The following is a 21,617-nucleotide window of genomic DNA, read 5'->3' as shown; positions in this document are numbered from 1 at the left end:
TATCCAAGCGCGAGTTCAATTGGAAGATTGCGGTGTGATCCTGATAGATACCCTTGGGGTGGTTTATAAGGCTCATGCTGAACTGACTAACTAGTGCAATATTTGACAGCTACGTCATAAGTCTATCAATATACTCCTCCGAAGTTCCGATCCATCTCGAGAGACGACACAATTCGAAGACAGATATTTAGAATCCTTACAACCACAGTCAATGTACTTTGATACTTGTCATACATATCTGGGCAATCTCATTTCACAAGTATCCACTCCAGCAGTGCCGCAATACAACCGAGATTTCGGATTAAGTCTGCCCGACTTTCAACCCCTTGTCGAGTCTACTAAAGAATGAACACCAGTTACAAATGATAAGGCGCTGCATGATCCTTGACAACATTCCACACCTCATCCATAGCCTCGGCAAGATCATGGCTCAAAGGGCCGTCTTTGATAGCGTCCAAATTGTCCTCCAACTGCTTCACAGTCGAGCAGCCGATGATGACGGAATCTCCATGCTCGCCGTTGAGAATGGAATGGTAAACGACCCATCTGAGGGCGACAGCATGGCCCCCGATGTGGGCGGCCTGCGCCTTATCCGCAATACGAGCTGCGGCGTCGATAAGCTCCGGCTTCAGGTACACTTGTTCGTATGCCTGGCCCAATCGAGTCTAGTCAATTATGAGTTTTGTCCGACATAGAAGCATGTTCGGCGCCGTCTCACCGTCTTATCCCAGCGCGAACCTCCCACATCCACACTCTTAGCATCTATCTTTCCGGAAAACATTCCTACCGCAGAGGGGCTGAAGATTTGTCAGTCATCGGTTATCACGATCGTAAAATAAGGTACGACACGTAGCGGATGTGGGTCCTGCGTACCTGTAGGCAAAAAACGCGATCCCCCACTTCCTCAATATGGGAAACAACTCCTCCTCGCCGCTGCGAATGATAGCGTTATACCGTCCTTGATACACACTTGGACGAACCCATCCCCTGCGCTCGCACACGACGCAGATTTCATGCACTTCAGCTGCCGTGTAGTTGCTTAGGCCAAAACGCTTGAAGCGCCCCAATTTCCACTGCTCGTGCATGGCGGCGCATGTCTCTTCCCACGAGGTACCTCGGTCAGGCGAGTGCAGATACATGATGTCCACGGCCTCGACACGCAGAGCGGCGAGGCTGATGGGCACCGACGAGGCGATGCTGGCAGCAGAATGTGCCCCAGGCTGCCACGAAGTTACTTTCGTCGAGATGCTGGCCCATTCTCCAACGCCGAGTGTGCCCAGAACAAGTTCCGCCGAGCCTGGATTGCCTACGGGGTATGCGCGCGCAGTGTCCAGGGCTGTGATGCCGCGAGATTGGAGCAGCTGGAGCAGTGGTCGCGTGGTCTCTTCAGAATTGAATTTGGCCTGGGGCGTGCCTGTGCCAAAAGAGGCGGTCCCGAGTACGACGGCGGGTGGAGAGGGTGTGGTGTGGACAGGCATATTTGGTTAAGGCTAAGTCTGAGTGAGGCTCCGTGTTGGCTTTGACGGATGACGGGCCAATGTACACGTCTAGCATGCATGATAAGTACTCGAACAACGGGGCCAGCCTGATGCTGTGTGAAAGCCGACGGGTTTCAATGGTGGACTTGTCTTCGGGGTGGAACTCGGAGAAATATGTGAGGGTGCAGGTTGGTGGCTTGGATGTTTATCGGCACTATGGGTGTATGTGTACGAGATTAAGCTGCGGTTAGGTGTAGTGAGAAGGAACGCCATCTGATAGGGTGTAAGACCCGATTTCGCGGAGTAGCACGCCAGCACGCCCATCGGATGGATATGGACAGGTGGGGATCAAGGCTAATTCATACTGGTAGAGGTCGACAGATAGGATCTAAAGATGAAACTGTCGCATAATAAGGCCGTGTTACTCTCACCATACAGCTAAGTCGTAGAACAGTCAACGACATGTAATCCCAAAAGTCTGTAAACCACGCTACGCAACTTGATACTCTGGTGCTTACTTCTGTTTACATCTGTTCACTTTCTAAACCGAGGTTAATCAATACTACGTGCAAAAACACGTGCTTGAGGTTCAACTTACATCCTGTGGGCCGATCCGTCAGAATCTTGAGTGGATTCGGACCAAAGGCCAAATAGTACTCTGGGGTATTCATTGGAGCGTACATTTAGTCCACACGTTGTCCGGGGATGTCTTGGAGAAAAGAGCCCCATCTTCACGGTACGACATGATAGGTAGGCAGATGCACTTGCGCACGTTTCTCAATTGTATCTGGACCGGTACTTTCGCGTTGACCTAGGTACGATGTGGGGAGCATAAAGTCATGAAACTCGCCGCGGCACAGTTGGTGCTACACAAGACACTTTCATACGGTCTCCCGAGGCTATCCAAATGAGTTCGTCTTGCATACCCACGGCTTCACAGGCCCGTCTGAGAAACTCGTGCGACGCGTGTAATACAGCAAAAGTCAAGTGCTCCAAAGAACAACCACGTTGCCGCCGATGTGAGCGCCGCGGGCTCTTTTGCGTCTACAGCGTGTCGCTACGCTCGTGCAAACGAACCGCCCCCAATTCGACTATGGCAACGGCCAACCGTGTGGTTCGACGCAATTCTGGCAATTCGCAACTCAACACGACAGATAGTGCTCACGTGCCTATGGATGCCACCTACGACTTTTCCTCGGATGTGCACATGAACCTGAACCTGCCCGCCTTGGACGACTACTTCTCCGCCAGTGTGCTCGTCGACCTTCCCCACTCATTGGGCGATGACTCTATTCTCCTTACGCCGCAGCCGCAACAACAGCAGCATCTCCACCAACAGAAACACCAACAGCAACATCAATTCCAACACGCACACCAAGGCCAAAACCAGGTGCCTTCGTTGTCCACTTCGCCAACGCCGTCCATCTGTGCATGCCAACAGTCGATCCTGGCAAAGCTGTCAGAGCTCTCCCTTGCGTCAGCAGGCAGCAGCCATGTCATGCCCTTTGACCGCGCCCTGTCGGCGAACCGTTCCATTGTGGCGCTGTGCACCAGCACACTCGAGTGCTCGCCCTGCGCCCGCGGCAACGACGTCATGTTGCTGTTGACGCTGGCCGCCTTGCTTGCTCACGTGCTGGGAGTCTTTGACTCCCTGGTACGCGCCCGGCGGGAGACGCTCCACTCGCGCGACACGGACCAAGGCCGCGGCGCAGAGCCGCACATGTACGGGACCATGCATCTACCTACGCCCAGCGGGACATCGACACGCGAGATCATAGAGGGCGGCGATACACAATCGCATGTACGACTGAGTCTGGGTAGCTACGAGCTCGATGCTCGTGATGAACAGATTCTGCAAACCAACTTGTTCAAGATCGAGTTGGGCAAAATCACGGCCTTGATTGAAGCTTTCGAGGGGCGCCTCTCCCGCCTTAGCGTGGGCACAAACGAAACTAAGCTGCATCAGGACATAGTCGTATATCTCAAGCAGGGTCTGAGGACAAATGTTGAGGCTCTCAAACGCCTGGCACATGCGAGCGGATGTATGGATATGTAATGAGATCCTCTACTGCCTGACCTCTATCTACCTCTACGGCTCACCTTGGGGCTCCCACACAGCCTCGATGATCCACAGCAAGCTACTCTCGGGCTTCTTCGCCCCCACGAACCTGAATCGTGCGTCTGCCTCCCTAAATAGCCCCGCCCACTCCTCGACAGTGCGTTCCTTGCTGTTGAACATAGCCATCATGCACAGATCGAGACTCCGCAGCAGCTTGTCGTCCCAACTCGACACTGTCCCAGGTTCAGGCAGGCAGCCTTCGTTGATCAATACCTTGGCCCCGGGCTTCAATGCCGGCACGAGGTTCTTCAGAAACTTGACAACGTACGCGTCAGGCCAGTTGAGTAGCACCGACCGGAACATGTACACGTCCGCGTTTTTGACTGGCTGCTCATCTTTCAGATCGTGGCCCAAAAATCGAATGCGGTCCTTGAATTGAGCATCCAGCAGGCGCTCACCGTTGGCTGTCGTCCCTGGGAGATCCTCGACAACAAACTTCAGCCTGGGCGCCGCCTTAGCAATGGCGATACTAATGTGTCCGTGGGATCCTCCAAGCTGGTTTGTTGAGTCAGTTCGCACTTCAGGCAGAAGCTCAGGTGGGGCCACTTACATCTACAAGGGTACTATCGCCCAGACTCTGCCAATCGTAGCTTTCCACGAAATGCTCCACCTTGTGGCTCGCACCCTTTGAGAAGTTGCCCATCGCACTACCAAACACCCTGGCCCTTTCGGGCCGTTCGGCAAGGTACTCGAAGATAGTCTGCTTGTCAAAGGCCAGTGCAAACGCGCCCTCGCTTTGTTCCTGGCTGTCAGGGAAGCGACGCAGTGCCTCCACGGCCTTGACGGACGCTGGTCCCCATTCCTCCAACGTCATATCTAGCCAATCACGCACGCTGCCTCCTTCATGCAGGGCGGCGGACGAGGCCGTGTGTGCGACCAATCCCGGCGAGGGCTCGCGAAAGCAGTGGTAGATACTTGCGTGGCGGATAAGGCGGGTCACGAGCGGTTCTGGCAAGCCTACTTTTGCAGACAAATCGGCGAAAGTGGTGGTGCCTACTAGAGGCACTGCTTCTGCGATCCGATAATGCATAATAGCGTGCAGACTGACGTTGTCGTTGTATTGCTACCACGTCTCAGTCGGGCAGGTCAAGAGCAGTGATATTGGGAGACAAGCTTACGTTCCACGCCTTCCACCGCAAGTCCTCAACTGGACCCAGCGCCAGTGCTGCGAGATCTTGCGCCGCTGTAAGCAGCTTCAACCGCGACTCTTGCAGCTCATTGTTCTCGATGGGAATAGGCAACTCTGGAGGCGCGCCCACATCAAAAGACGGGCTGGGTAAATTGTTGCTAACTATGTAGTTTGAGAGTTTGGCGCTCTCTTCGGAAATGGTTGACGCGAGACGAGTGAGGGCAGTCATGATGGGTAGAAGGATGAAATAGATGGTGTTATTCAAAAAGCGAAGTCTATTGAGTGTAGAAAGTAACTTAGATGAGCCGTGAACGTCTCTATAAGTATTATCACGATGTGGCAGATCGTTAGATAGATTGCGCCTCTTGTTCTGTTCTCTTTCCTATCCCGCATGCACACTGTCTCTCCACTGACATCATTCTTCGGCAAAGTGAGACTCGCCCTGTGTCTTTCTCTTTCCGTTGAACAAGCTACCAGTCGCCGAACCGGTGAGAGTCATTCCGACGGCCACAACAACGGCACCGGCATTCCTAACTCCATGAGCTTTCCCAGCTATCCCGTCTCATCGTTAGACTTATCCGGGAACAAGACCTTCGCACCCCCGCGTTCGCAAACACAAGCAGACCCGTCCGTTCCGCTTTTCTCCCGCAGAACAGAACGCGAGACCCGGCGCTAGTATCAAGCTAGGCTTTGGGGATAGGGCGATCCGGCGCATGTTTTCTCGGTGCAAGATTGTTTCCGTGTCAGTGCACAGTTCGTTTGTAATTTGAGCCCGAGCAGGAAGGAGTTCCTGAGGCAAGAGGGTTGAGGCACGGAGAGTGTGCGCATGCGTGTCGCGATAGGCGAGTAGCTCATAGTATATATTCCGGACACATAGTGTGCAGCAGATACGTTTGAGTAGAGAATTATGTACGGGTATTAGGTAACATGTAGTTACTTCCCTTGTGATTCTCATTGAAGTTGCAGTCCTTTAATTGATTTTCAAAGACACTCTTCTTTGCTTAATGTCGTTGTGGTATCAAGGGCCACAATAAGTCTTCAGAGAAACAATAGAATAGGAGTGCAAGTTAGACAGAGACTGTGGCGCTAATTCGAAATCTTCTCAGGGTCAATTTAATTCTATTTTCATCGTGAACATGAGTTCTTTTGTAGATATCTAGACAAACAAAGCTAGTAAAGTGAATAGCGGATAGGCAGAATTTCGAGACAAGACATTCGAGCTTTGATGTTGGATCTTGCATTCTAAAATCTTGACAGAAGTAGCGTTCCTTTTTTTGCTAATTTGAACGTCTTAAGAGAACGGAGTCTGAAACAATAACCCTGACCTATAATTTCTAAACAATTATTAATTGCACTGCTGTGTGATATTTCCCGCCTTAGCACGTTATACAACGATAAGCCAAACTCGATGCTAGGTCATGTTAAAGAGGTGAATATTGATAAATATTAGCCCCATTTTCACAAACCTGAACACAAAATGCAAAATTAATAACTCATTATAAAGAACTTTTTCTTTCAAGCAAAAGCAAACTGGTAATACAATCGTGGAGAAGAAAATAAAGCTCGAGATCGTAGCTTCACCTAATCTATTAACGCACTATTGCTAATCTACTATACCAGAAAGACAGCTTATGATGTGTATCGAACGTGAAGAAAAGATCTTCCAGCTCCTTGGCTCAGCCGAAGCGTGGCTGAGAGGCGTGGTAGCTTGTGACAGATAGCAATAAGACAATGGTGTCAATTATGCATGACAATCATGGGTTTGTAGTGGCACAATTTTATTCAACCGTGTAATGATAGTATTGTGCATGAATCCTATGTACATCTTTCGCTCGAATCACATTTTCTTCTCACTTTTCAATAAAGACATTCAGGACTTGATGGCAGCAAAGGCGGGGTTGTTGGCGATATACTGCTTCCAAGTGGTCAATGGCTCCCCCACGATCTGTATGCCTTGTTAGTACTGTCCAACACTCCAGAAAGAAGATGACTCACAGCATGGCTGGCGTCAAGATTAGCACCGCCAAAGTAACCGGCAACAGAGAAAAGCTGGTGATTCTCCGACATCTCCTCCTGGAAGGACGGGGGCAGACCTATCGAACCCAAGATACTCTTGTAGACCTCCGCGGGGAGCTCGTTGTACGAAGTGGTGGCAGCAACCTTGGGGTAGCTCTCCTTGAACTCCTCGATTATCTGGGTAGGGGTGTAGTAAGCTGTTGCACCGTAGATGCGCTCTCCGAGGACTTTGTCCTTGTTAAGGAAGATGCCCTTGACGAACTTGCCAGTGTCAAGTTCGGCGGCAAAAAGCGGCATGGGCGCGTTAGCGGGAGTCGGGAGACCAAGGCCCCAGTTGCCGTCAGGCATCTCTCGGATCGACATGCCCGGGAGGTTAGACATGAAATAACCGGCAAGGAAGAAGGTAGCAGGAACACCGATGTCACGAATGTAAGCCTCTACCTCGGCTTTGCTGTCAAAGTGGTGAACGTTCTTGAGCTTGCCGCCCGTGACTACCAAGCATGTCAACACATATCAGGCGAATTCTATGGAAGCAGCACTTACGCTCGGTCACGTTCAACAAGCTGCTCCAGACGAGATGCTGGACACCCTCAGCCTAGAGATGATAAGTCAGCGCTGGAAACGTCAGTACTCGTGGTATTTCAAACCTTGCAGATGTCGGCAACGGCCTTGCCCTGGACGATCTCAGGCGCGGCGTTAAGTTTCTCGAGGAAGTTTGTAACAGAGAAGACACCATAGGCACCTTTGATGACCGATGAAAGGGTCTCGGGCTTGTCGAGATCGGCCTGGAAGCATCAGTCAGTACTTGATTCAGACGAAGGCGTTGACTGCTAACTCACAGAGACAACCTCAGCGCCGAGAGCCTCAAGGGACTTTGCGCTGTCCTTGGAAACGTCGCGAGTAACGGCCTTGACGTGGAACTTGCTAGCAGACTTGGGATCTTGGAGCAGAGACTTGACGACGGAGCCGCCCTGCTTGCCAGTGGCGCCGAAGACAACGATGGTTTGCTTAGACATGGTGTGTATACTGGATTTGGATTGGATCGTTTTGGTGTTGTTACTGCTACGTTTTGAGAGAACGCGCAAGGGTGAAATGAACTTCTTGAGAGCCTGCATTTGAGGATATTTCGATGATTCTCCTTTTACTTTGTACTTTAGATCCTGGCGTTCCGAGATAGTTTCGGCTGGTGGTTGGCGAGTGCCTCTCAACAACTACGGCGTCAGTATGGGTCAAGCTTGCTTCACGGCGCTATTATTCATCCTTCCATATTGAAAATGTTGATTGCTCAGCATTTTCTTGTGTTCCGATTAGATAGAGCCGTGCCTCATCCACTCTTGGCGTCGGCCCTCGGGCTTCGCAAGTTCAAATACCGGCTTTGATAGCACTAAATTCCGGCGTACTTCTGCTGCTTAGCAATCGACATACAGGCTGACCAATTCCATATGAGACACGTACATCACTTCAACATAAGATGTTGCAATTGAGACGCCAGAGAGGCTTGTCTGAATCCTCTGATGGATTAGCTCTGTATAGTTGATCATAATACTAGATATCATCATTCTCATAAGCGATGTGATGCTGGGTAGGCATTATACAAATCGGTTGTTTCTCTTCAAAACACTGGTTTATCGTTATTGGGCACATTAGTATTAAGATCACGCAGTGGATCATTAAAGGCATATAAATTAATAAACTGGGGTAGCCAAGATTTAGAGGAGCTTGGATCAACGTAATAGATGTAAAATCGGTCAATGCGTTTGTAGCTAGCAGGGGAAGAAACGGAATACACTCGGCGGTTAATCAGTAGCGCAAGATAGCGGCTAATTAGGTACTAGACAAGCGCCGATTGGCTTTATCTAGCACCACTGCTAGCTTCACACGTATGCATTGAAGTTATGCATATACACAACTGGATAGACCTTGTCAAAACCAATAAGCTTAAGGACGACCTGATGAGCGTTAAGCTGGAGTGAAATTGCTTAGGTGTGTAACATGCAGCCGTTTTCTTAGAAACCTGTTCTTACGAAATTTCGTTTACAATTGATACTTTTAGGCTAAGATAGGATTGTATCCTAACGTGAATATAACTATAGTATGTAACGATAATGAAGTAATTAAGATACGATACTGTGAAGATGAGATTATTGCATTTATATTATACGTAATTCTCTGGACTTCATTTGCACGGTTTACCTTTTTTTAGGCAATGCATATATTTGTGTTTTGTGGTAGTATATTCTTTGAACCATGAGGATTCTAGGACCCTCTACCTACTCATCTCCTCAGGCGCTGTACTGGTATAGGGAAAAAATTTGAAGAATACAGGCTGACAACATACTCTTTCGGGTAGAGTGTTCGTTACTTCGTTTCAGATTCGAAGCTACTTACAGCACTAGTCTATATATGTAGCAAGATTACCTCAATCTGCCGTGACCAGAGCATACGACTTGTTGAAAGCATTCTTTGGATCGTAGGTCATCTTGATCTCACGAAGTCGATCTAAGTTTTGGCCAAAGATGTCGCGAGGCTTAGCTGCCAAAGCTGAAGACGTTGTTAACTGTTGTCCTGCTGATTGAAAGCTACGCATACTTACCATCGTAATTTCCATACTCTCCTATCCGTTCACCTGATTTCTGTGTCGTACGCTCTAGTTCAGACCTTGCCAATTCGGCAACGCCTTTGGCCCAGGCACGGGAGGCGATATCGTCTTCAGCATTATCCCAGAATGGGCCGAACATCAAGTTCTGGTGCGTGCCACGGTTGGCAAATGACATCTCATCGGAAGATACGCTATTCAATTTGGCGGTGTGGAAAAATTCGAAGAGCATGATGGTCTTCTTCGAACCTGGAACTCGCGAATGGAGACTCTTCAACCCGTCCATCAAGGAGCGGACGAATGGCGCACGGAGTGGCAATTTGAAAGACGCGCCTTTGGATAGCTTGCGGCCACCATAGTTAACTGCATTGTTCATGACACCGTTCATCTCCCTGTACGGACGTTCTTTGACAGTATTCACCCGTGGCTGAAGGTCTAGCAGCGGCTTGAACACCTTCAAAGCTTCCGGTTCTGGTCCGTTGTGGAAAACCGTCGCAATGACTGCTGGTTCCTCCATGAATGGAGGTTGCGTAATTCCCATCACCATGGCGGAGTCGCCTCGGGTGGTTTCCACCAAGTTGTTGGCAAAGTCGATCACCGCATCTAGTTTTGTGCTAGCGGGAAACACCATTTGCCCACCCCAGATCGAATTGTTCTGGGGATGTGCCTGAAAAGTGAACTGGACTGCGACGCCAAAGCAATGGCCTGCTCCACGCACTGCCCAGAAGAGATCAGGGTATTGGTCCTTGGATGTAGTCACAATCCTGCCATCGGCAAGGACCATTTCAACGGAGAGAAGGGAATCAATGGTAAGTCCGTACCGTCCGCTTAGCCAGCCGTAACCACCGCCCAATGTCCTATTTATTGGTCAGAAAAGTATCCATGGGGGGGAAGGGGGGTTATTGAAAATGTATCACTTACAGTCCGCCAACACCTGTATGGTTCACGGTACCTCCAACCATAGCCAATTCTTGGTCAGCGGCGGCCTCATCTACATCTTTCCAGATACAACCGCCTTGCGCCTTGACGGTGTTAGTGCTAGTATCGACCTCGACAGCTCGCATCTTTCCAAGGTCTATCACCAATCCGCCAGCACTTGAGGACGCTCCACTGGAGGAGTGCTTGCCACCACAGACGGCAAATGAGATCGAATACTCTTGCGACAACTTGACCGTGGTGGATACATCTTCAGTAGTTCCAACATACACCACAATGCCCTATCAAGCAGGGTCAGCAAAGACAATCTCAAAAAGCCAGTTGGACTTTGCAGGATCCAGTAAACTCACAGCTCTCATTTCAACTGCATCGCTCCACCTCTGAATGCTTTTTGCGTATCCTTCCGAGTCGGGCGTCAACACTGTGGAGTTCTCCAAGGTGTTTCTTAGCTTGACTGCAAGCAGTCCCACTCGATCATCTTCCGGAAGGTCTTTGAGTGAGACGGACGAGTTGTGGAACCCATTAATAACAGTCATTTTGCCGAGTTTTGTAAAGATTTGCGCTGCAATTCAAAGCAGAGACACTAGGCCAAACATCAAATTATTTGCTGTAAGACTTGGGCGTGCTTGGGATTCGACTGTTGCTGAGACGACCGATGCTATTATGTTGATCTGGATGCTATGTCTTTCCAGTAAAATGACCCCAAAGACTGTAAGAGCTTAGTGCTATACGGTCAATCTTTGTCGATCCCGTTGTATCAACGGCGAAAAGCGCAAGACCGAAACCCGAGACCTGCGACCCTTCCAGGACTAAGCTTGTCAAGAGAACACCAAATTGCCGAGTTATGCACATGTAATTTACCCTTCGCCATCATATCAATTGCAGGGATGGAAGGCGTAGCATCCGTTTCGGTCTTACCATGGGAAACCCGATGCGATCGCTGAGATTTACCAGCACCCGATAAGCGTTGTCGTCCTATCTGATTCTCTTTCTTGCCGACCCGCGACAGGGTTTGCAAAGTGTCAAGGATAGTTCTCGGTACTACGCTTGTAGATATTGTCGAGAGACTTTGTGGTTAAACTTGAAACACCCGTCACGTCGGGGTTGTTTGTACGCTGAAAATCAACCAATCGAAAGAAGACCAATGGGGTTGGCGGCTTGTGATAAGCAGTCCTACACAATCTAGAAGACAATTCCAGATGCTGGGTATTGCACTCAATGGTAAGCTTGATGTTACTCTAGACGATGGCCTTGCCAACATCGGCTGCAAACCAGCATCAACAACACAGACGCCAAAGGTTGTTGTTGGTTCATAAAATCCGGTACAAGCTATCAGTTGCCAAAGCATGCCTGAAGCCTGTTGCCATTATCATAGCTCCGATCACTCAATCCTCAGACTCACTGTGCTCGGCGCCGTGAAACGAAGGTGGGTCGCATAGTTTGCCGAAAATGCTGCGTCGCCTTAGAGCTCAGCTCGGTCCAGATTGACATAGACAGGTACATTGACTAGAGGTTTTCGGAGCGGCACAACTCGCTGTGTGTAGCGGGTTTCGCTTGCCGATACAAGCATGAATGATGTGCAAACTATGTTATATACCTTTCCCTTTGCTGAGGCCACTTTTTACACAAACTCTGTCTTCTACTCTTAATCATATATCTTGGTCTTGGCTTCTGTTTTTGCAGTATGTCTGTTCTCTTGTTTCCCAATCAGCTGCTAGATACCCGAGAAGTTATTCGGCAGGTACACCACGCAAGACAGAGCACAGTACTCGCGAAATCCTTCCTCGAGAAGGCGTATCATGCACTTCGGGATGAGGTTTGGAATCTCCATCGGGATGTGAGAGATGAGATTCCGCCTTTCAACAGCGCTTTTGATCTCAGTGAGAGACATGCTGCCTCCAAGATTCAACGAGTGGAAGTTTCAAGTGCTCTCCTCTGTATCTCTCAACTAGCACAATTCATCGGGTATGTACAACCGACTGCCTCGCAATTTAAGAACACATCGCTTACTGCCGGATTCGTAGCCACAACGAAAAGAAGAACCAGTATAGCCTGGATACCAACGACGGTCTCCTTGTCGGTGCTGGCTTGGGTCAGCTATGTGCTGCTGCTATCGCATGTGCGGCTACTATAGTTGACCTCCCCGATGTTGCTGTTGAAGCTGTTAGGCTGGCATTTCGCACTGGTTCAGTTGTGGAGACATTTTCTATCCAGGGTAAACGTTCAGAAGAGTCAGGCGGTGCTTGGAGCATAGTTGTTCCAATTGCATCGCAGAATATTCAGGACGAACTTCGAAACATACAAGACGATGCAGTAAGCCCTCGACCAACATATGATTGGAAAGAGAAGGTAGCTGACTCAACCTAGAAACTACCAATCGCTGGGAGAGCATTTGTTACTTCTATCAGTGACTCAGAATGTACGATCAGTGGCAGTCCTGCACGCCTCGACTGGCTAAGGCATCATTCCGACCTGCTGAAATCAACACATGTTCGCATGCTACCGAGCATGGGAGTATGGCATTCAGGGGATGTTTACAGCGATGAACAAGTACGAGAAGTGATCCAGTCGCGGTCCCTTGCCCTCGGCAGGCTCAGCCCACCGAAAAGAGCAATCGTTTCTGCGAGTACCGGAGAGAAATCGCGCGCAAACGCTGCACTTTCTTTATTCACAGAAACCATCCAAGATATCCTCAAGCATCCAATTCAGTGGTCCTCAATCTTCAAGACTGTTGCGGACAATCTTTCTCAACCAGATATCACGACAGTCCAACTATTCGGCTTTGAGCAATGTCCCATGACAGAAATTCTCAAAACTTTCGTCGAAAGCAATACAGCAAAGCCGGTCACGGTCATAGCGTTAGCAAGCTTGTCATCACTACCACAGCCTTCCGAGCCAGAATGCAAGGTACCGAGCCCGGCGATCGCCATTGTCGGGATGTCTGGGCGCTTTCCAGGTGCGCCCGATGTCGATCAGCTGTGGGACCTCCTCGTCCACGGCAGAAACATGCATCGCAAGATACCGAAAGATCGATTCGATGTTGAAACACACTTCGATCCGGAAGGAAAGAAAAATAATTCAAGTCACACCCCATACGGATGTTTCATCGAGGAACCAGGTCTCTTTGATCCTCGGTTTTTCAGCATGTCTCCTAGGGAAGCTACACAAACTGATCCCATGCACCGATTAGCATTGGTAACTGCATATGAAGCATTGGAAATGTCTGGATTTGTTTTAAACGCGACACCATCTTCACAACAAGACCGTGTTGGTACGTTCTATGGTCAAACGAGCGATGACTGGCGTGAGGTTAACGCAGCCCAAAACATCGAAACGTATTTCATTCCAGGTGGCGTTAGAGCATTTGCTCCTGGTCGGATCAGCTACCACTTTGGGTTCCGTGGTCCTAGTTACAGCGTCGATACGGCCTGTTCCTCTAGCTTGGCAGCGATTCAGATTGCATGCTCAGCTCTAAAGTCAGGAGAGTGTGACACGGCAGTTACTGGCGGGGTGAATATCCTCACAGCACCGGATATCTTTGCTGGCTTGAGCAAAGGTCAGTTCCTTTCCAAAACTGGCTCTTGCAAAACATGGGATAGCAAAGCCGATGGATACTGTCGGGCTGACGGCGTCGGCTCGATCATTCTGAAGAGATTGGACGATGCAGTGGCAGACAAGAACAACATTCTCGGAGTGATCCTATCCACTGCCACCAACCACTCTGCCGACGCGATATCCATCACCCACCCTCATGCTGGAAATCAAGCTTATCTGTACCAAAGTGTGATGCACGATGCTGGCATCAGCCCCCTGGACGTGAGCTACATTGAGATGCATGGTACAGGAACACAGGCAGGAGATATGACAGAGATCCGCTCTGTGTCTGATGTATTTGCTCCTGAAGGTTCTAGAGGCGCCGGTGTTGATGAAGCATTGTACATCGGAGCTGTGAAGTGCAACATAGGTCATGGAGAAGCAGCTGCGGGAGTCGGAGCACTCATCAAGGTCCTTCTTATGCTTCAAAAGAGTTCCATTCCTCGCCACATTGGAATACAACATGAGATCAACCCTGGCTTCCCCGATCTTCAAAGCCGCAACATGCGGGTGCCTTTCGACAATATTCCATGGCCATCACGAAATGGAATGCCACGGACAGCATTCTTGAACAACTTCAGCGCCGCTGGAGGTAACACCGCTATGCTGATACAGGAAAGACCAGCCAAAAGTTCAACACCCTTGGATGAGGATCCACGCACCTCGCTTCCCTTTGTTGTTTCTGCCAAGTCCCTATCTTCGTTGCAAAGGAACATCCAACAGCTAGTGTCCCACATAGCTGGTACTCCGCACGAGGCATTCTCGAGCTTATCTTATACCTTAACCTCGCGTCGTATGCATCACAACTACCGCATCGGAGTGACAGCATCCAACCTTGACGATCTCAAATCATCGCTATTGCAAAAGGCCGACGAAGGGAACTTCTCTCCAGTTCCATCCGCAGCACCAAAGGTGACATTTGTCTTCACCGGTCAAGGAGCGTACTATTTCGGACTTGGGCAGGCTCTCCTGAAACATTCGAAGCAGTTTCGATCAACGATTTTGCATCTCAACGAGATCTCGACAGCGCAAGGGTTCCCCTCTTTCCTTCCGGCGATAAACGAAATCGAAATCGAACAGCCATCGTCATTGGTCCTTCAGCTTGCACTAGTATGTGTTCAGATCGCACTCGTGCAGCTATGGAAGTCGTGGGGTGTCAAGCCCTCCCTCGTTGTAGGACACAGCCTTGGGGAATACGCTGCACTCTACGCAGCCGGGGTCCTTACCATGGAAGACACTGTCTACCTTGTAGGAGCTCGAGCACATCTCTTGGAAACAAAATGCAAAGAGAACACTCATGCTATGCTCGCAGTAAAAGCCTCTGCAGCGGATATTGAATCAGCCGTCGGAGATCTACCCTTCGACATTGCATGCTTGAACTCTCCAAACGACACTGTACTCGCTGGTATAATCGAAGAAATAGACGCATTGTCAAGAACTTTGAAGCAGGAAGGTATACAGTGCACGCTCCTCAATCTTCCATATGCATTTCATTCAGCGCAGGTTGATCCAATTCTCTCGAGCTTCGAAGAACTTGCCAGCGAAATCATGTTCAGAAAACCGAAAATCCCAGTCATTTCGCCGCTTCTTGGGGAGGTTGTCGAGGTGCAAGGGGTGTTCAATGCCTCTTATCTTTGCCAACACGCTAGAGAGCTCGTGAATTTTGTTGAGGCACTCGAGACTGCAAAAGTACGAGGCCATATTACCGAAAAAACACTCTTTGTCGAGATTGGACCACATCCAATTTGCTCCAGGATGGTGAAGAGCACCTTTTCACCAGCAGTCTTTACGACTGCCACTCTTGTCAAGGGTGAAGACTGTTGGAAGAGCCTGTCAAACGCTATCTGCTCTCTACACTGTGCTGGGATCATGGTTGACTTCCGCGAGTTCCATCGCGAATTTGAGTCTTGCCACATCCTTCTCGACTTGCCATCATACAGCTTCGACAACAAGAATTACTGGATCGACTACGTGAACGATTGGTGCTTGCACAAGGTAGAGCCTCGGAATGCCAAGGCGATTGAGGATGTGCAGCTTTCCCCTCAGAGCAGACTTTCCACAACGTCAGTTCACAGGATCACATCAGAATATTATCATGATGGCAAAGGCAATGTCACTGCCCAATCTGATCTTACTCATCCTATACTACGGGCTGCTGTTCAGGGTCATCAGGTCAACAACACAAGTTTGTTCTCATCTGTAAGAAATTCTGTCGCTAAGTTGAACGATCAGAGCTAACCACGTATAGTCCATCTACGCTGACATGGCACTCACTCTCGGTGACTACGTTTATAGGCAGATGAACCCTGGAAACCCTGCATCAGGTGTCAACTGCGGGGATATGGAAGTTTTCAAGCCTCTCATCATCAAGGGTGTCGAGACCGAAACCCGTGTTTTGGAAATCAGTGTAGAAGCTGATTTGAACAAGGGCGAAGCAAAGGTTTCGTATCACACTATTGACCGTGTCTCCAAACAGTCAACCCTCCATGCCACTTGTGTTGCTACATTCGAGGATACCACCGCATGGACAACTGGCTGGAACAACATGGCTTATCTCATTGAAGGACGAATGGAAACCCTCAAAGAGAAGTTGGCAAGAAATCAGGCAGACAAGATGTCTCGCACACTTCTTTACAGACTCTTTTCGTCTTTCGTGGATTACAAACTACCGTACCAGGGCATGGAAGAGGTTATCATCGATGGAGCCAACTTTGAAGCTACTTCCCGCGTTGTCTTCCAGACCCAAGACAAGGATGGACATTTCTTTTGTTGTCCGTACTGGATTGACAGCCTTATGCACTTGGCTGGTTTCATCCTGAACGGCGGTAGTGCGATTGACACAAAGCAGTTTGTTTACATCTCTCATGGTTGGAAGGCGTTGCGATTCGCAGTACCGCTTGAGCGAACCAAAACGTACCACTCTTACGTAAAGATGCAAAATTCAGGCGAGAGCAACATCATGGCAGGAGATGTTTACGTTTTCGAAAACAACACTATTGTCGCCATGTGTGTTGGACTCAAGTTCCAACGCGTTCCGCGCACGGTGCTCAACTCTTTTCTACCGCCGCAAGCTTCTGCAACTGGTACTGCGATACGACCTCAACTTGACACAAAATCAAGGAACTCGACTCTGGTGACAAGCAAAGCTCTCCCCGATGCTGGAAGGTTCGAAAAGCCAAAGACCAACGTTATCAAGCTAGCATCGTCGTTGACCGCCCGGGTAATGGACCTTATCTCGATGGAATCTGAGTTGCCACTTTCAGAGCTTCAAGATGGATGCGCTTTCGCGAGCCTGGGTATCGATTCCTTGCTATCCCTACAGATACTGGGCAAGCTTCGAGAAACTCTGGATATCGATCTCCCCGCAAATGTGTTCATCGATTACGAGACTGTCGGAGACCTCAAAGCTTACTTGGATGAGATCAGTGGAGACAACGATCCATCATCTGTTTCAACAAGCCCTGCCTCAACATCGACTGCAGCAACATCGCCATCTATTCTAACTGACGACGAGGATAACTTCTCCGCGGACGTTGATGCCAAATTATCGGTGCCGCTGCAGGCGTCCCTCCAGATAGTTAAAGGCGGCTCTTCCGGCGACGATCTGTTAGTACTCTTCAGGGAGACCATCTCAGAGCAAATGGGCATTGCCATTGAGGAGGTAGTCGGATCCAACGATCTTCTCTCTTTCGGAATGGATTCATTGATGAGCATCTGCATCCTCGGCATCATCAGGGAGAAGACCGAGTTGGATCTGCCTTCGGATTTCTTCTTGACGCACAACTCTGTTGATGATATCGCGAGGTTTCTCAATCCTACTCCGGTGGAGAACTCCAAGCCAGTGAAGGAAAAGCCGAAGGGGCCACGCAAGACCAGGACAAGCACCCCACGCCAGATTTCTCAGCCAGCAGCACCGTTGCCGCGGGCAGTCTCGATACTACTTCAGGGTAAGCCGCGTACAGCGACCAAAACTCTCTTCTTACTTCCTGATGGTTCTGGATCAGCCACTTCATATGTCGGCATTCCGGCTATCGATCCATATGTTGCGGTGTACGGCTTGAACTCTCCATACATGAAAACACCTTCTCAATTCACAAACGGGATCTCGGGTGTGGCCACACAATATTTGGAAGAAATTCGTCGTCGGCAAGCAAAAGGACCATATCACCTTGGCGGTTGGTCAGCTGGAGGTGTTGTCGCTTACGAGATCACGCTCCAACTGCTAGCAGCAGGCGAACGAGTAGAGTCACTATTCCTCCTTGATTCGCCATGCCCCATCGCATTGGAACCTCTACCATCACGTCTGCACCACTTCTTCGCAGATATTGGGCTCATCGGTAGCGACGATGAAAGCAAGGTTCCGGACTGGCTTCTTTCGCACTTCGAAGCTAGCATCAAAGCTCTGACAGCATACAAGCCTCAACCTATTCCAGCCAAGTATAGCGGCCAAGGTCCTCGCACTTTAGCTATCTGGGCTCGTCATGGCGTGTGCAGGTACCCCGACAGCCCAAGGCCGGAGGTCAGGGGTGATGAACCAAAGAGCATGAACTGGCTACTCAACAATCGCACTGACTTCGGGCCCAACGGGTGGGATAAACTGCTAGGAAATGTTGTAATCGAAACTATGAACCTTGACGGAAACCATTTCACCCTGATGAAGGGCAAGGAGGAAGTAAGTAAATTGCATGAATGTTATATGGAACACGATCGCTAACCATAGTGTAGTTGTCTGAACTAGCGTCTGCAGTGGGGAGATTTATTTAGATTTCAGGAGAAAGAAGCGTCTGTTTTTTGGCTCAGCAAATGTTACAGAGACAGCTATATTGTTGCATACTTTGCGCATCGTATGTCTCATTTCGCAATTGTATAGTCTTCCCTTGCAATCACGTCTTGATTCGCCTTCATAGAGTATCTTGAGCGATTGATGCCCAGGAGCCGCAGTACTTCGTATCCAACTCTCATTCCAATTCTGCAACCATTTTGGAGTTAGAGACGAATGCTGCCACTCAGCTCGTTGCAAGCTATTGCAGATTTGAGGAGGTGTAGCCATAGGTCACAAACTACGTCCAGGATACAACTCAGTGATATATTCAATTTACATTCGCGGTGACCTACATAACGTTATAAGTTGTCATGTCAGTCCTAGACTAGCGCTTTTTAACGGCCAAAGCCAGATTAAGTACTAGTAAAAGTCTCTCTTTTACGCTAACATGACGTCGTACGATGTATATGCGGTATCTCAAGCCTGTGAAAAGACAACAACCATCCTGATGTGTTTGCTACCTAATGCAGATGCTTTCCACAAGCTTTTGACAGTCCTAGAAGTACCGTGGTGACAGATTCTGTCATCCTCGATGTCGTCCTCGTACCTGCAATCGCGTCTAGGCTTTCGTTCACGCTTGCTCTTGCATAGCAACACCGCAGGGTTCTAACATATTGGTTCATCTTGAAGTTCTTGTGGCCAAAAGAACACTCTAGTTTCTATAGCCAAGCTCTTATAATGAGTGGTACCATGAAATTAGACGCTAGGAATGTCAACTGGCTCTATATGAAGCGGCAAAAGCAAGACGGGTGTTGAAGAAGAAAGGGAACCAGAATTAAAAAAGAGAAACATGAAGGACGTCCACTAGGCTGAAGCCGTGATATTGACGCAAGGCGATTACCTACCCCTTACCTGCATCCCACGCATGTGATGACTGCTAGCTTTAGCTATAAGCGTACACAACCCGATCTCAGCATTTTGTCCGCTTATCACTATACGCAATTGATTGATTAATGATGATAGACTCCTAAGCTAATGTAAAGCAGTTCTTCACCTAATATGTTGCCATGATATAATATTCTTTGTAACCTATTAGCTGGGCCGCTAGATGAGATAACGTAATTCAGCTCTCTACAACAACTACCCCTACACCGAGTTTTTGAGCTACATAGATGTCTGTTGAAATTCAGGAAGTGGCAATCAGTGAACGAAATGCTTAGTAGGCTAATCAAGAGGTGGAAGAAATTACAGTGCCCCGAATTTACTTAGCAAGTTATTTCACAACCTATGGTCTGCCATTCTTCGTTTTACTGCAAATTTACAGCCCTTTGATAAGAGGCTACCAGTGTCGAGCGTAAATCTCCAATAGATATATTGAAGCTTTTGCTTCTAAGTAGAAACAGACTTTGATAACAATACACTCAGTACCTTTTGGTCTGCCAGGCAGAGACCATCAAGTTTTTTCCATGTCCTTTTGTTATCAATACTGTTCTACGCTATGAGATCACCAATTTGGGCCCTAAGGGGTTGATCGAAACTCATATTATAATTAACATTAAAAGTATATACCGTAACAACCTCAAGAAGTCATTGCATCTCATGATACCTCATCAACCATTTCTTTCAAACCTGGAATCATGTATCAAATATACCTACTCGCAAGCCTTCGCATTCTTCGCCACCTTCGTCGCGACCGCGAAAACTGTCGTGGTAGATTTCACAACAACAGTCTTCGTTCCTGCAGGTGCCGTCACAGTGCTCGTGATCACGCCGCCTCCCTGGGTAATCGTCTGAAAGACGGTGTTTGTGCTTGCAGGGAGCGTAGTGCGGATAATCGAGGTTGCATCAGCGATTCTCGTGACGTAAACAGTTTGTTGCTCCGCAAGCACGGTCTGTACCTTCGAGCTTGTCTTGAGGCTGCTTACGGTTACAGCTGGAGCAGTCACAGTCTGGAGTCCCGTCTTGGTGACGTAGTGAGTGTCCGAAACCGTGGTCGTAGATGCTTTGAGCGTCGTTGTCTTGCCAACTGCGGATGTCGAAGTCACGACTGTGAACTGGGTCGAGCCTGGCTGAGCGACGGTGAGAGTCTTGACAAAAGACGTCAAGCTTACAGTGCTGGTGACTCCGAGTTCCGTGATAGTCTGCGTTTTCGCAATGGACGTCGCGGTGACCAAGGCGGTAGCGCCACTCTGTGTGGCTGTTATCGTCTTCACATAGCTGGTGAGAGTTGTGGTCACAGTCAGAGTTGTGGTGCCAACCAAAGCGCGGGGGAAGACAGCACCGCGGCGGACCATACGTGCAGCAGCAGTGGGTATGCAAGACTCTGTTGTCGTGGACTTCTTAGTAACTGTCTTGGTGGACACGACGCTGACGGTGACGCTGTTCTTCGCTTTGATCGTGACAGTCTTTGTGTTGCTTGGAATGACAGATACGGTCGTTTTGACGGTAGTAGAAGCCCCTTTAGGTGTGACAGTGCTTGTGAGAAGCAGCGTAGAACCCTCACTCTGGGTAATAGTCGTGGCCTTGGGAGTCGAGGTATAGAAAGCGGTTACCGTTGTGACGCCCTTGATGGTCGATGTAGCAGCAGCTTGGGTCGTGACGCCAGCGATAGTGGCGGTAGATGTAACCACAATGCTCTTCGTGATCAACTCTGGAGTGACGGTGAGTCCATGATCTTCGGTAACCACAATGGTCGAGGTCGAGGTCACGTCAGGAGATGTGATCGACACAGTTGCAGTTGCCTTCTCAGTGCTAGTTTTGACAACGTCGGCGCCACTGATCGATACCGTAGAAGTGATCTTGACGACAGTAGTCGATGTCATGTCGGCGTTCGTGACAGTCGTGCTGGCTGTAAGCTTGGCGGTGAGTGTAGTCGTGGTATAGGCAGTAACGAGGGGAAGAGACATAGTTGAAACTACGGTAGAGGAACTCAAGAGAGTGCTGGAGCTAAGCGTAGTTGACGAGATCATTGACGAAGAAGCAGAAGC

General features: G+C 49.2%; 6 protein-coding genes across 6 annotated transcripts; 2 read left to right on the top strand and 4 right to left on the bottom strand.

Annotated features, from left to right (window-relative positions):
• Nucleotides 1-79: 79 nt before the first annotated feature.
• P153DRAFT_364847 (Aldo/keto reductase) lies at nucleotides 80-1,928 on the bottom strand. Its single transcript, XM_033667692.1, has 3 exons — nucleotides 874-1,928; nucleotides 719-797; nucleotides 80-665 (listed from the first exon to the last, which is right to left on the bottom strand). The coding sequence occupies exons 1-3, from the start codon at nucleotides 1,476-1,478 to the stop codon at nucleotides 357-359; spliced, it is 993 nt and encodes a 330-aa protein (XP_033526845.1). The 5' UTR covers nucleotides 1,479-1,928; the 3' UTR covers nucleotides 80-356.
• A 457-nt stretch (nucleotides 1,929-2,385) lies between these two features.
• Nucleotides 2,386-3,299, top strand: P153DRAFT_355063 (uncharacterized protein; the record flags this gene model as incomplete). Its single annotated transcript, XM_033666546.1, has 2 exons — nucleotides 2,386-3,132; nucleotides 3,231-3,299. The coding sequence occupies 2 exons, from the start codon at nucleotides 2,386-2,388 to the stop codon at nucleotides 3,297-3,299; spliced, it is 816 nt and encodes a 271-aa protein (XP_033526844.1).
• P153DRAFT_311485 (O-methyltransferase) lies at nucleotides 3,288-5,069 on the bottom strand. Its single transcript, XM_033664803.1, has 3 exons — nucleotides 4,716-5,069; nucleotides 4,148-4,660; nucleotides 3,288-4,092 (listed from the first exon to the last, which is right to left on the bottom strand). Exons 1-3 carry the CDS (start codon nucleotides 4,953-4,955, stop codon nucleotides 3,568-3,570), a joined length of 1,278 nt encoding a protein of 425 aa, XP_033526843.1. The 5' UTR covers nucleotides 4,956-5,069; the 3' UTR covers nucleotides 3,288-3,567.
• A 1,527-nt stretch (nucleotides 5,070-6,596) lies between these two features.
• Nucleotides 6,597-7,758, bottom strand: P153DRAFT_383339 (NmrA-domain-containing protein; the record flags this gene model as incomplete). Its single annotated transcript, XM_033670220.1, has 5 exons — nucleotides 6,597-6,671; nucleotides 6,722-7,233; nucleotides 7,286-7,337; nucleotides 7,390-7,527; nucleotides 7,582-7,758. The coding sequence occupies 5 exons, from the start codon at nucleotides 7,756-7,758 to the stop codon at nucleotides 6,597-6,599; spliced, it is 954 nt and encodes a 317-aa protein (XP_033526842.1).
• A 1,392-nt stretch (nucleotides 7,759-9,150) lies between these two features.
• On the bottom strand, nucleotides 9,151-10,883 carry P153DRAFT_335398 (FAD-binding domain-containing protein). The gene is made up of 4 exons (XM_033665653.1): nucleotides 10,625-10,883; nucleotides 10,260-10,555; nucleotides 9,336-10,195; nucleotides 9,151-9,283 (listed from the first exon to the last, which is right to left on the bottom strand). The coding sequence occupies exons 1-4, from the start codon at nucleotides 10,808-10,810 to the stop codon at nucleotides 9,162-9,164; spliced, it is 1,464 nt and encodes a 487-aa protein (XP_033526841.1). The 5' UTR covers nucleotides 10,811-10,883; the 3' UTR covers nucleotides 9,151-9,161.
• A 737-nt stretch (nucleotides 10,884-11,620) lies between these two features.
• P153DRAFT_355059 (putative polyketide synthase) lies at nucleotides 11,621-18,632 on the top strand (the record flags this gene model as incomplete). Its single annotated transcript, XM_033666545.1, has 6 exons — nucleotides 11,621-11,700; nucleotides 11,958-12,239; nucleotides 12,299-12,587; nucleotides 12,642-16,067; nucleotides 16,117-18,540; nucleotides 18,594-18,632. 6 exons carry the CDS (start codon nucleotides 11,621-11,623, stop codon nucleotides 18,630-18,632), a joined length of 6,540 nt encoding a protein of 2,179 aa, XP_033526840.1.
• Nucleotides 18,633-21,617: the final 2,985 nt, after the last annotated feature.

Source organism: Dothidotthia symphoricarpi (assembly GCF_010015815.1).
Source record: "Dothidotthia symphoricarpi CBS 119687 unplaced genomic scaffold P153scaffold_5, whole genome shotgun sequence".
Taxonomy (NCBI): Eukaryota; Fungi; Ascomycota; class Dothideomycetes; order Pleosporales; family Dothidotthiaceae; genus Dothidotthia; species Dothidotthia symphoricarpi.
Note: the sequence above shows the minus strand (reverse complement) of the source record. Positions and strands in the feature narration are given on the sequence as shown.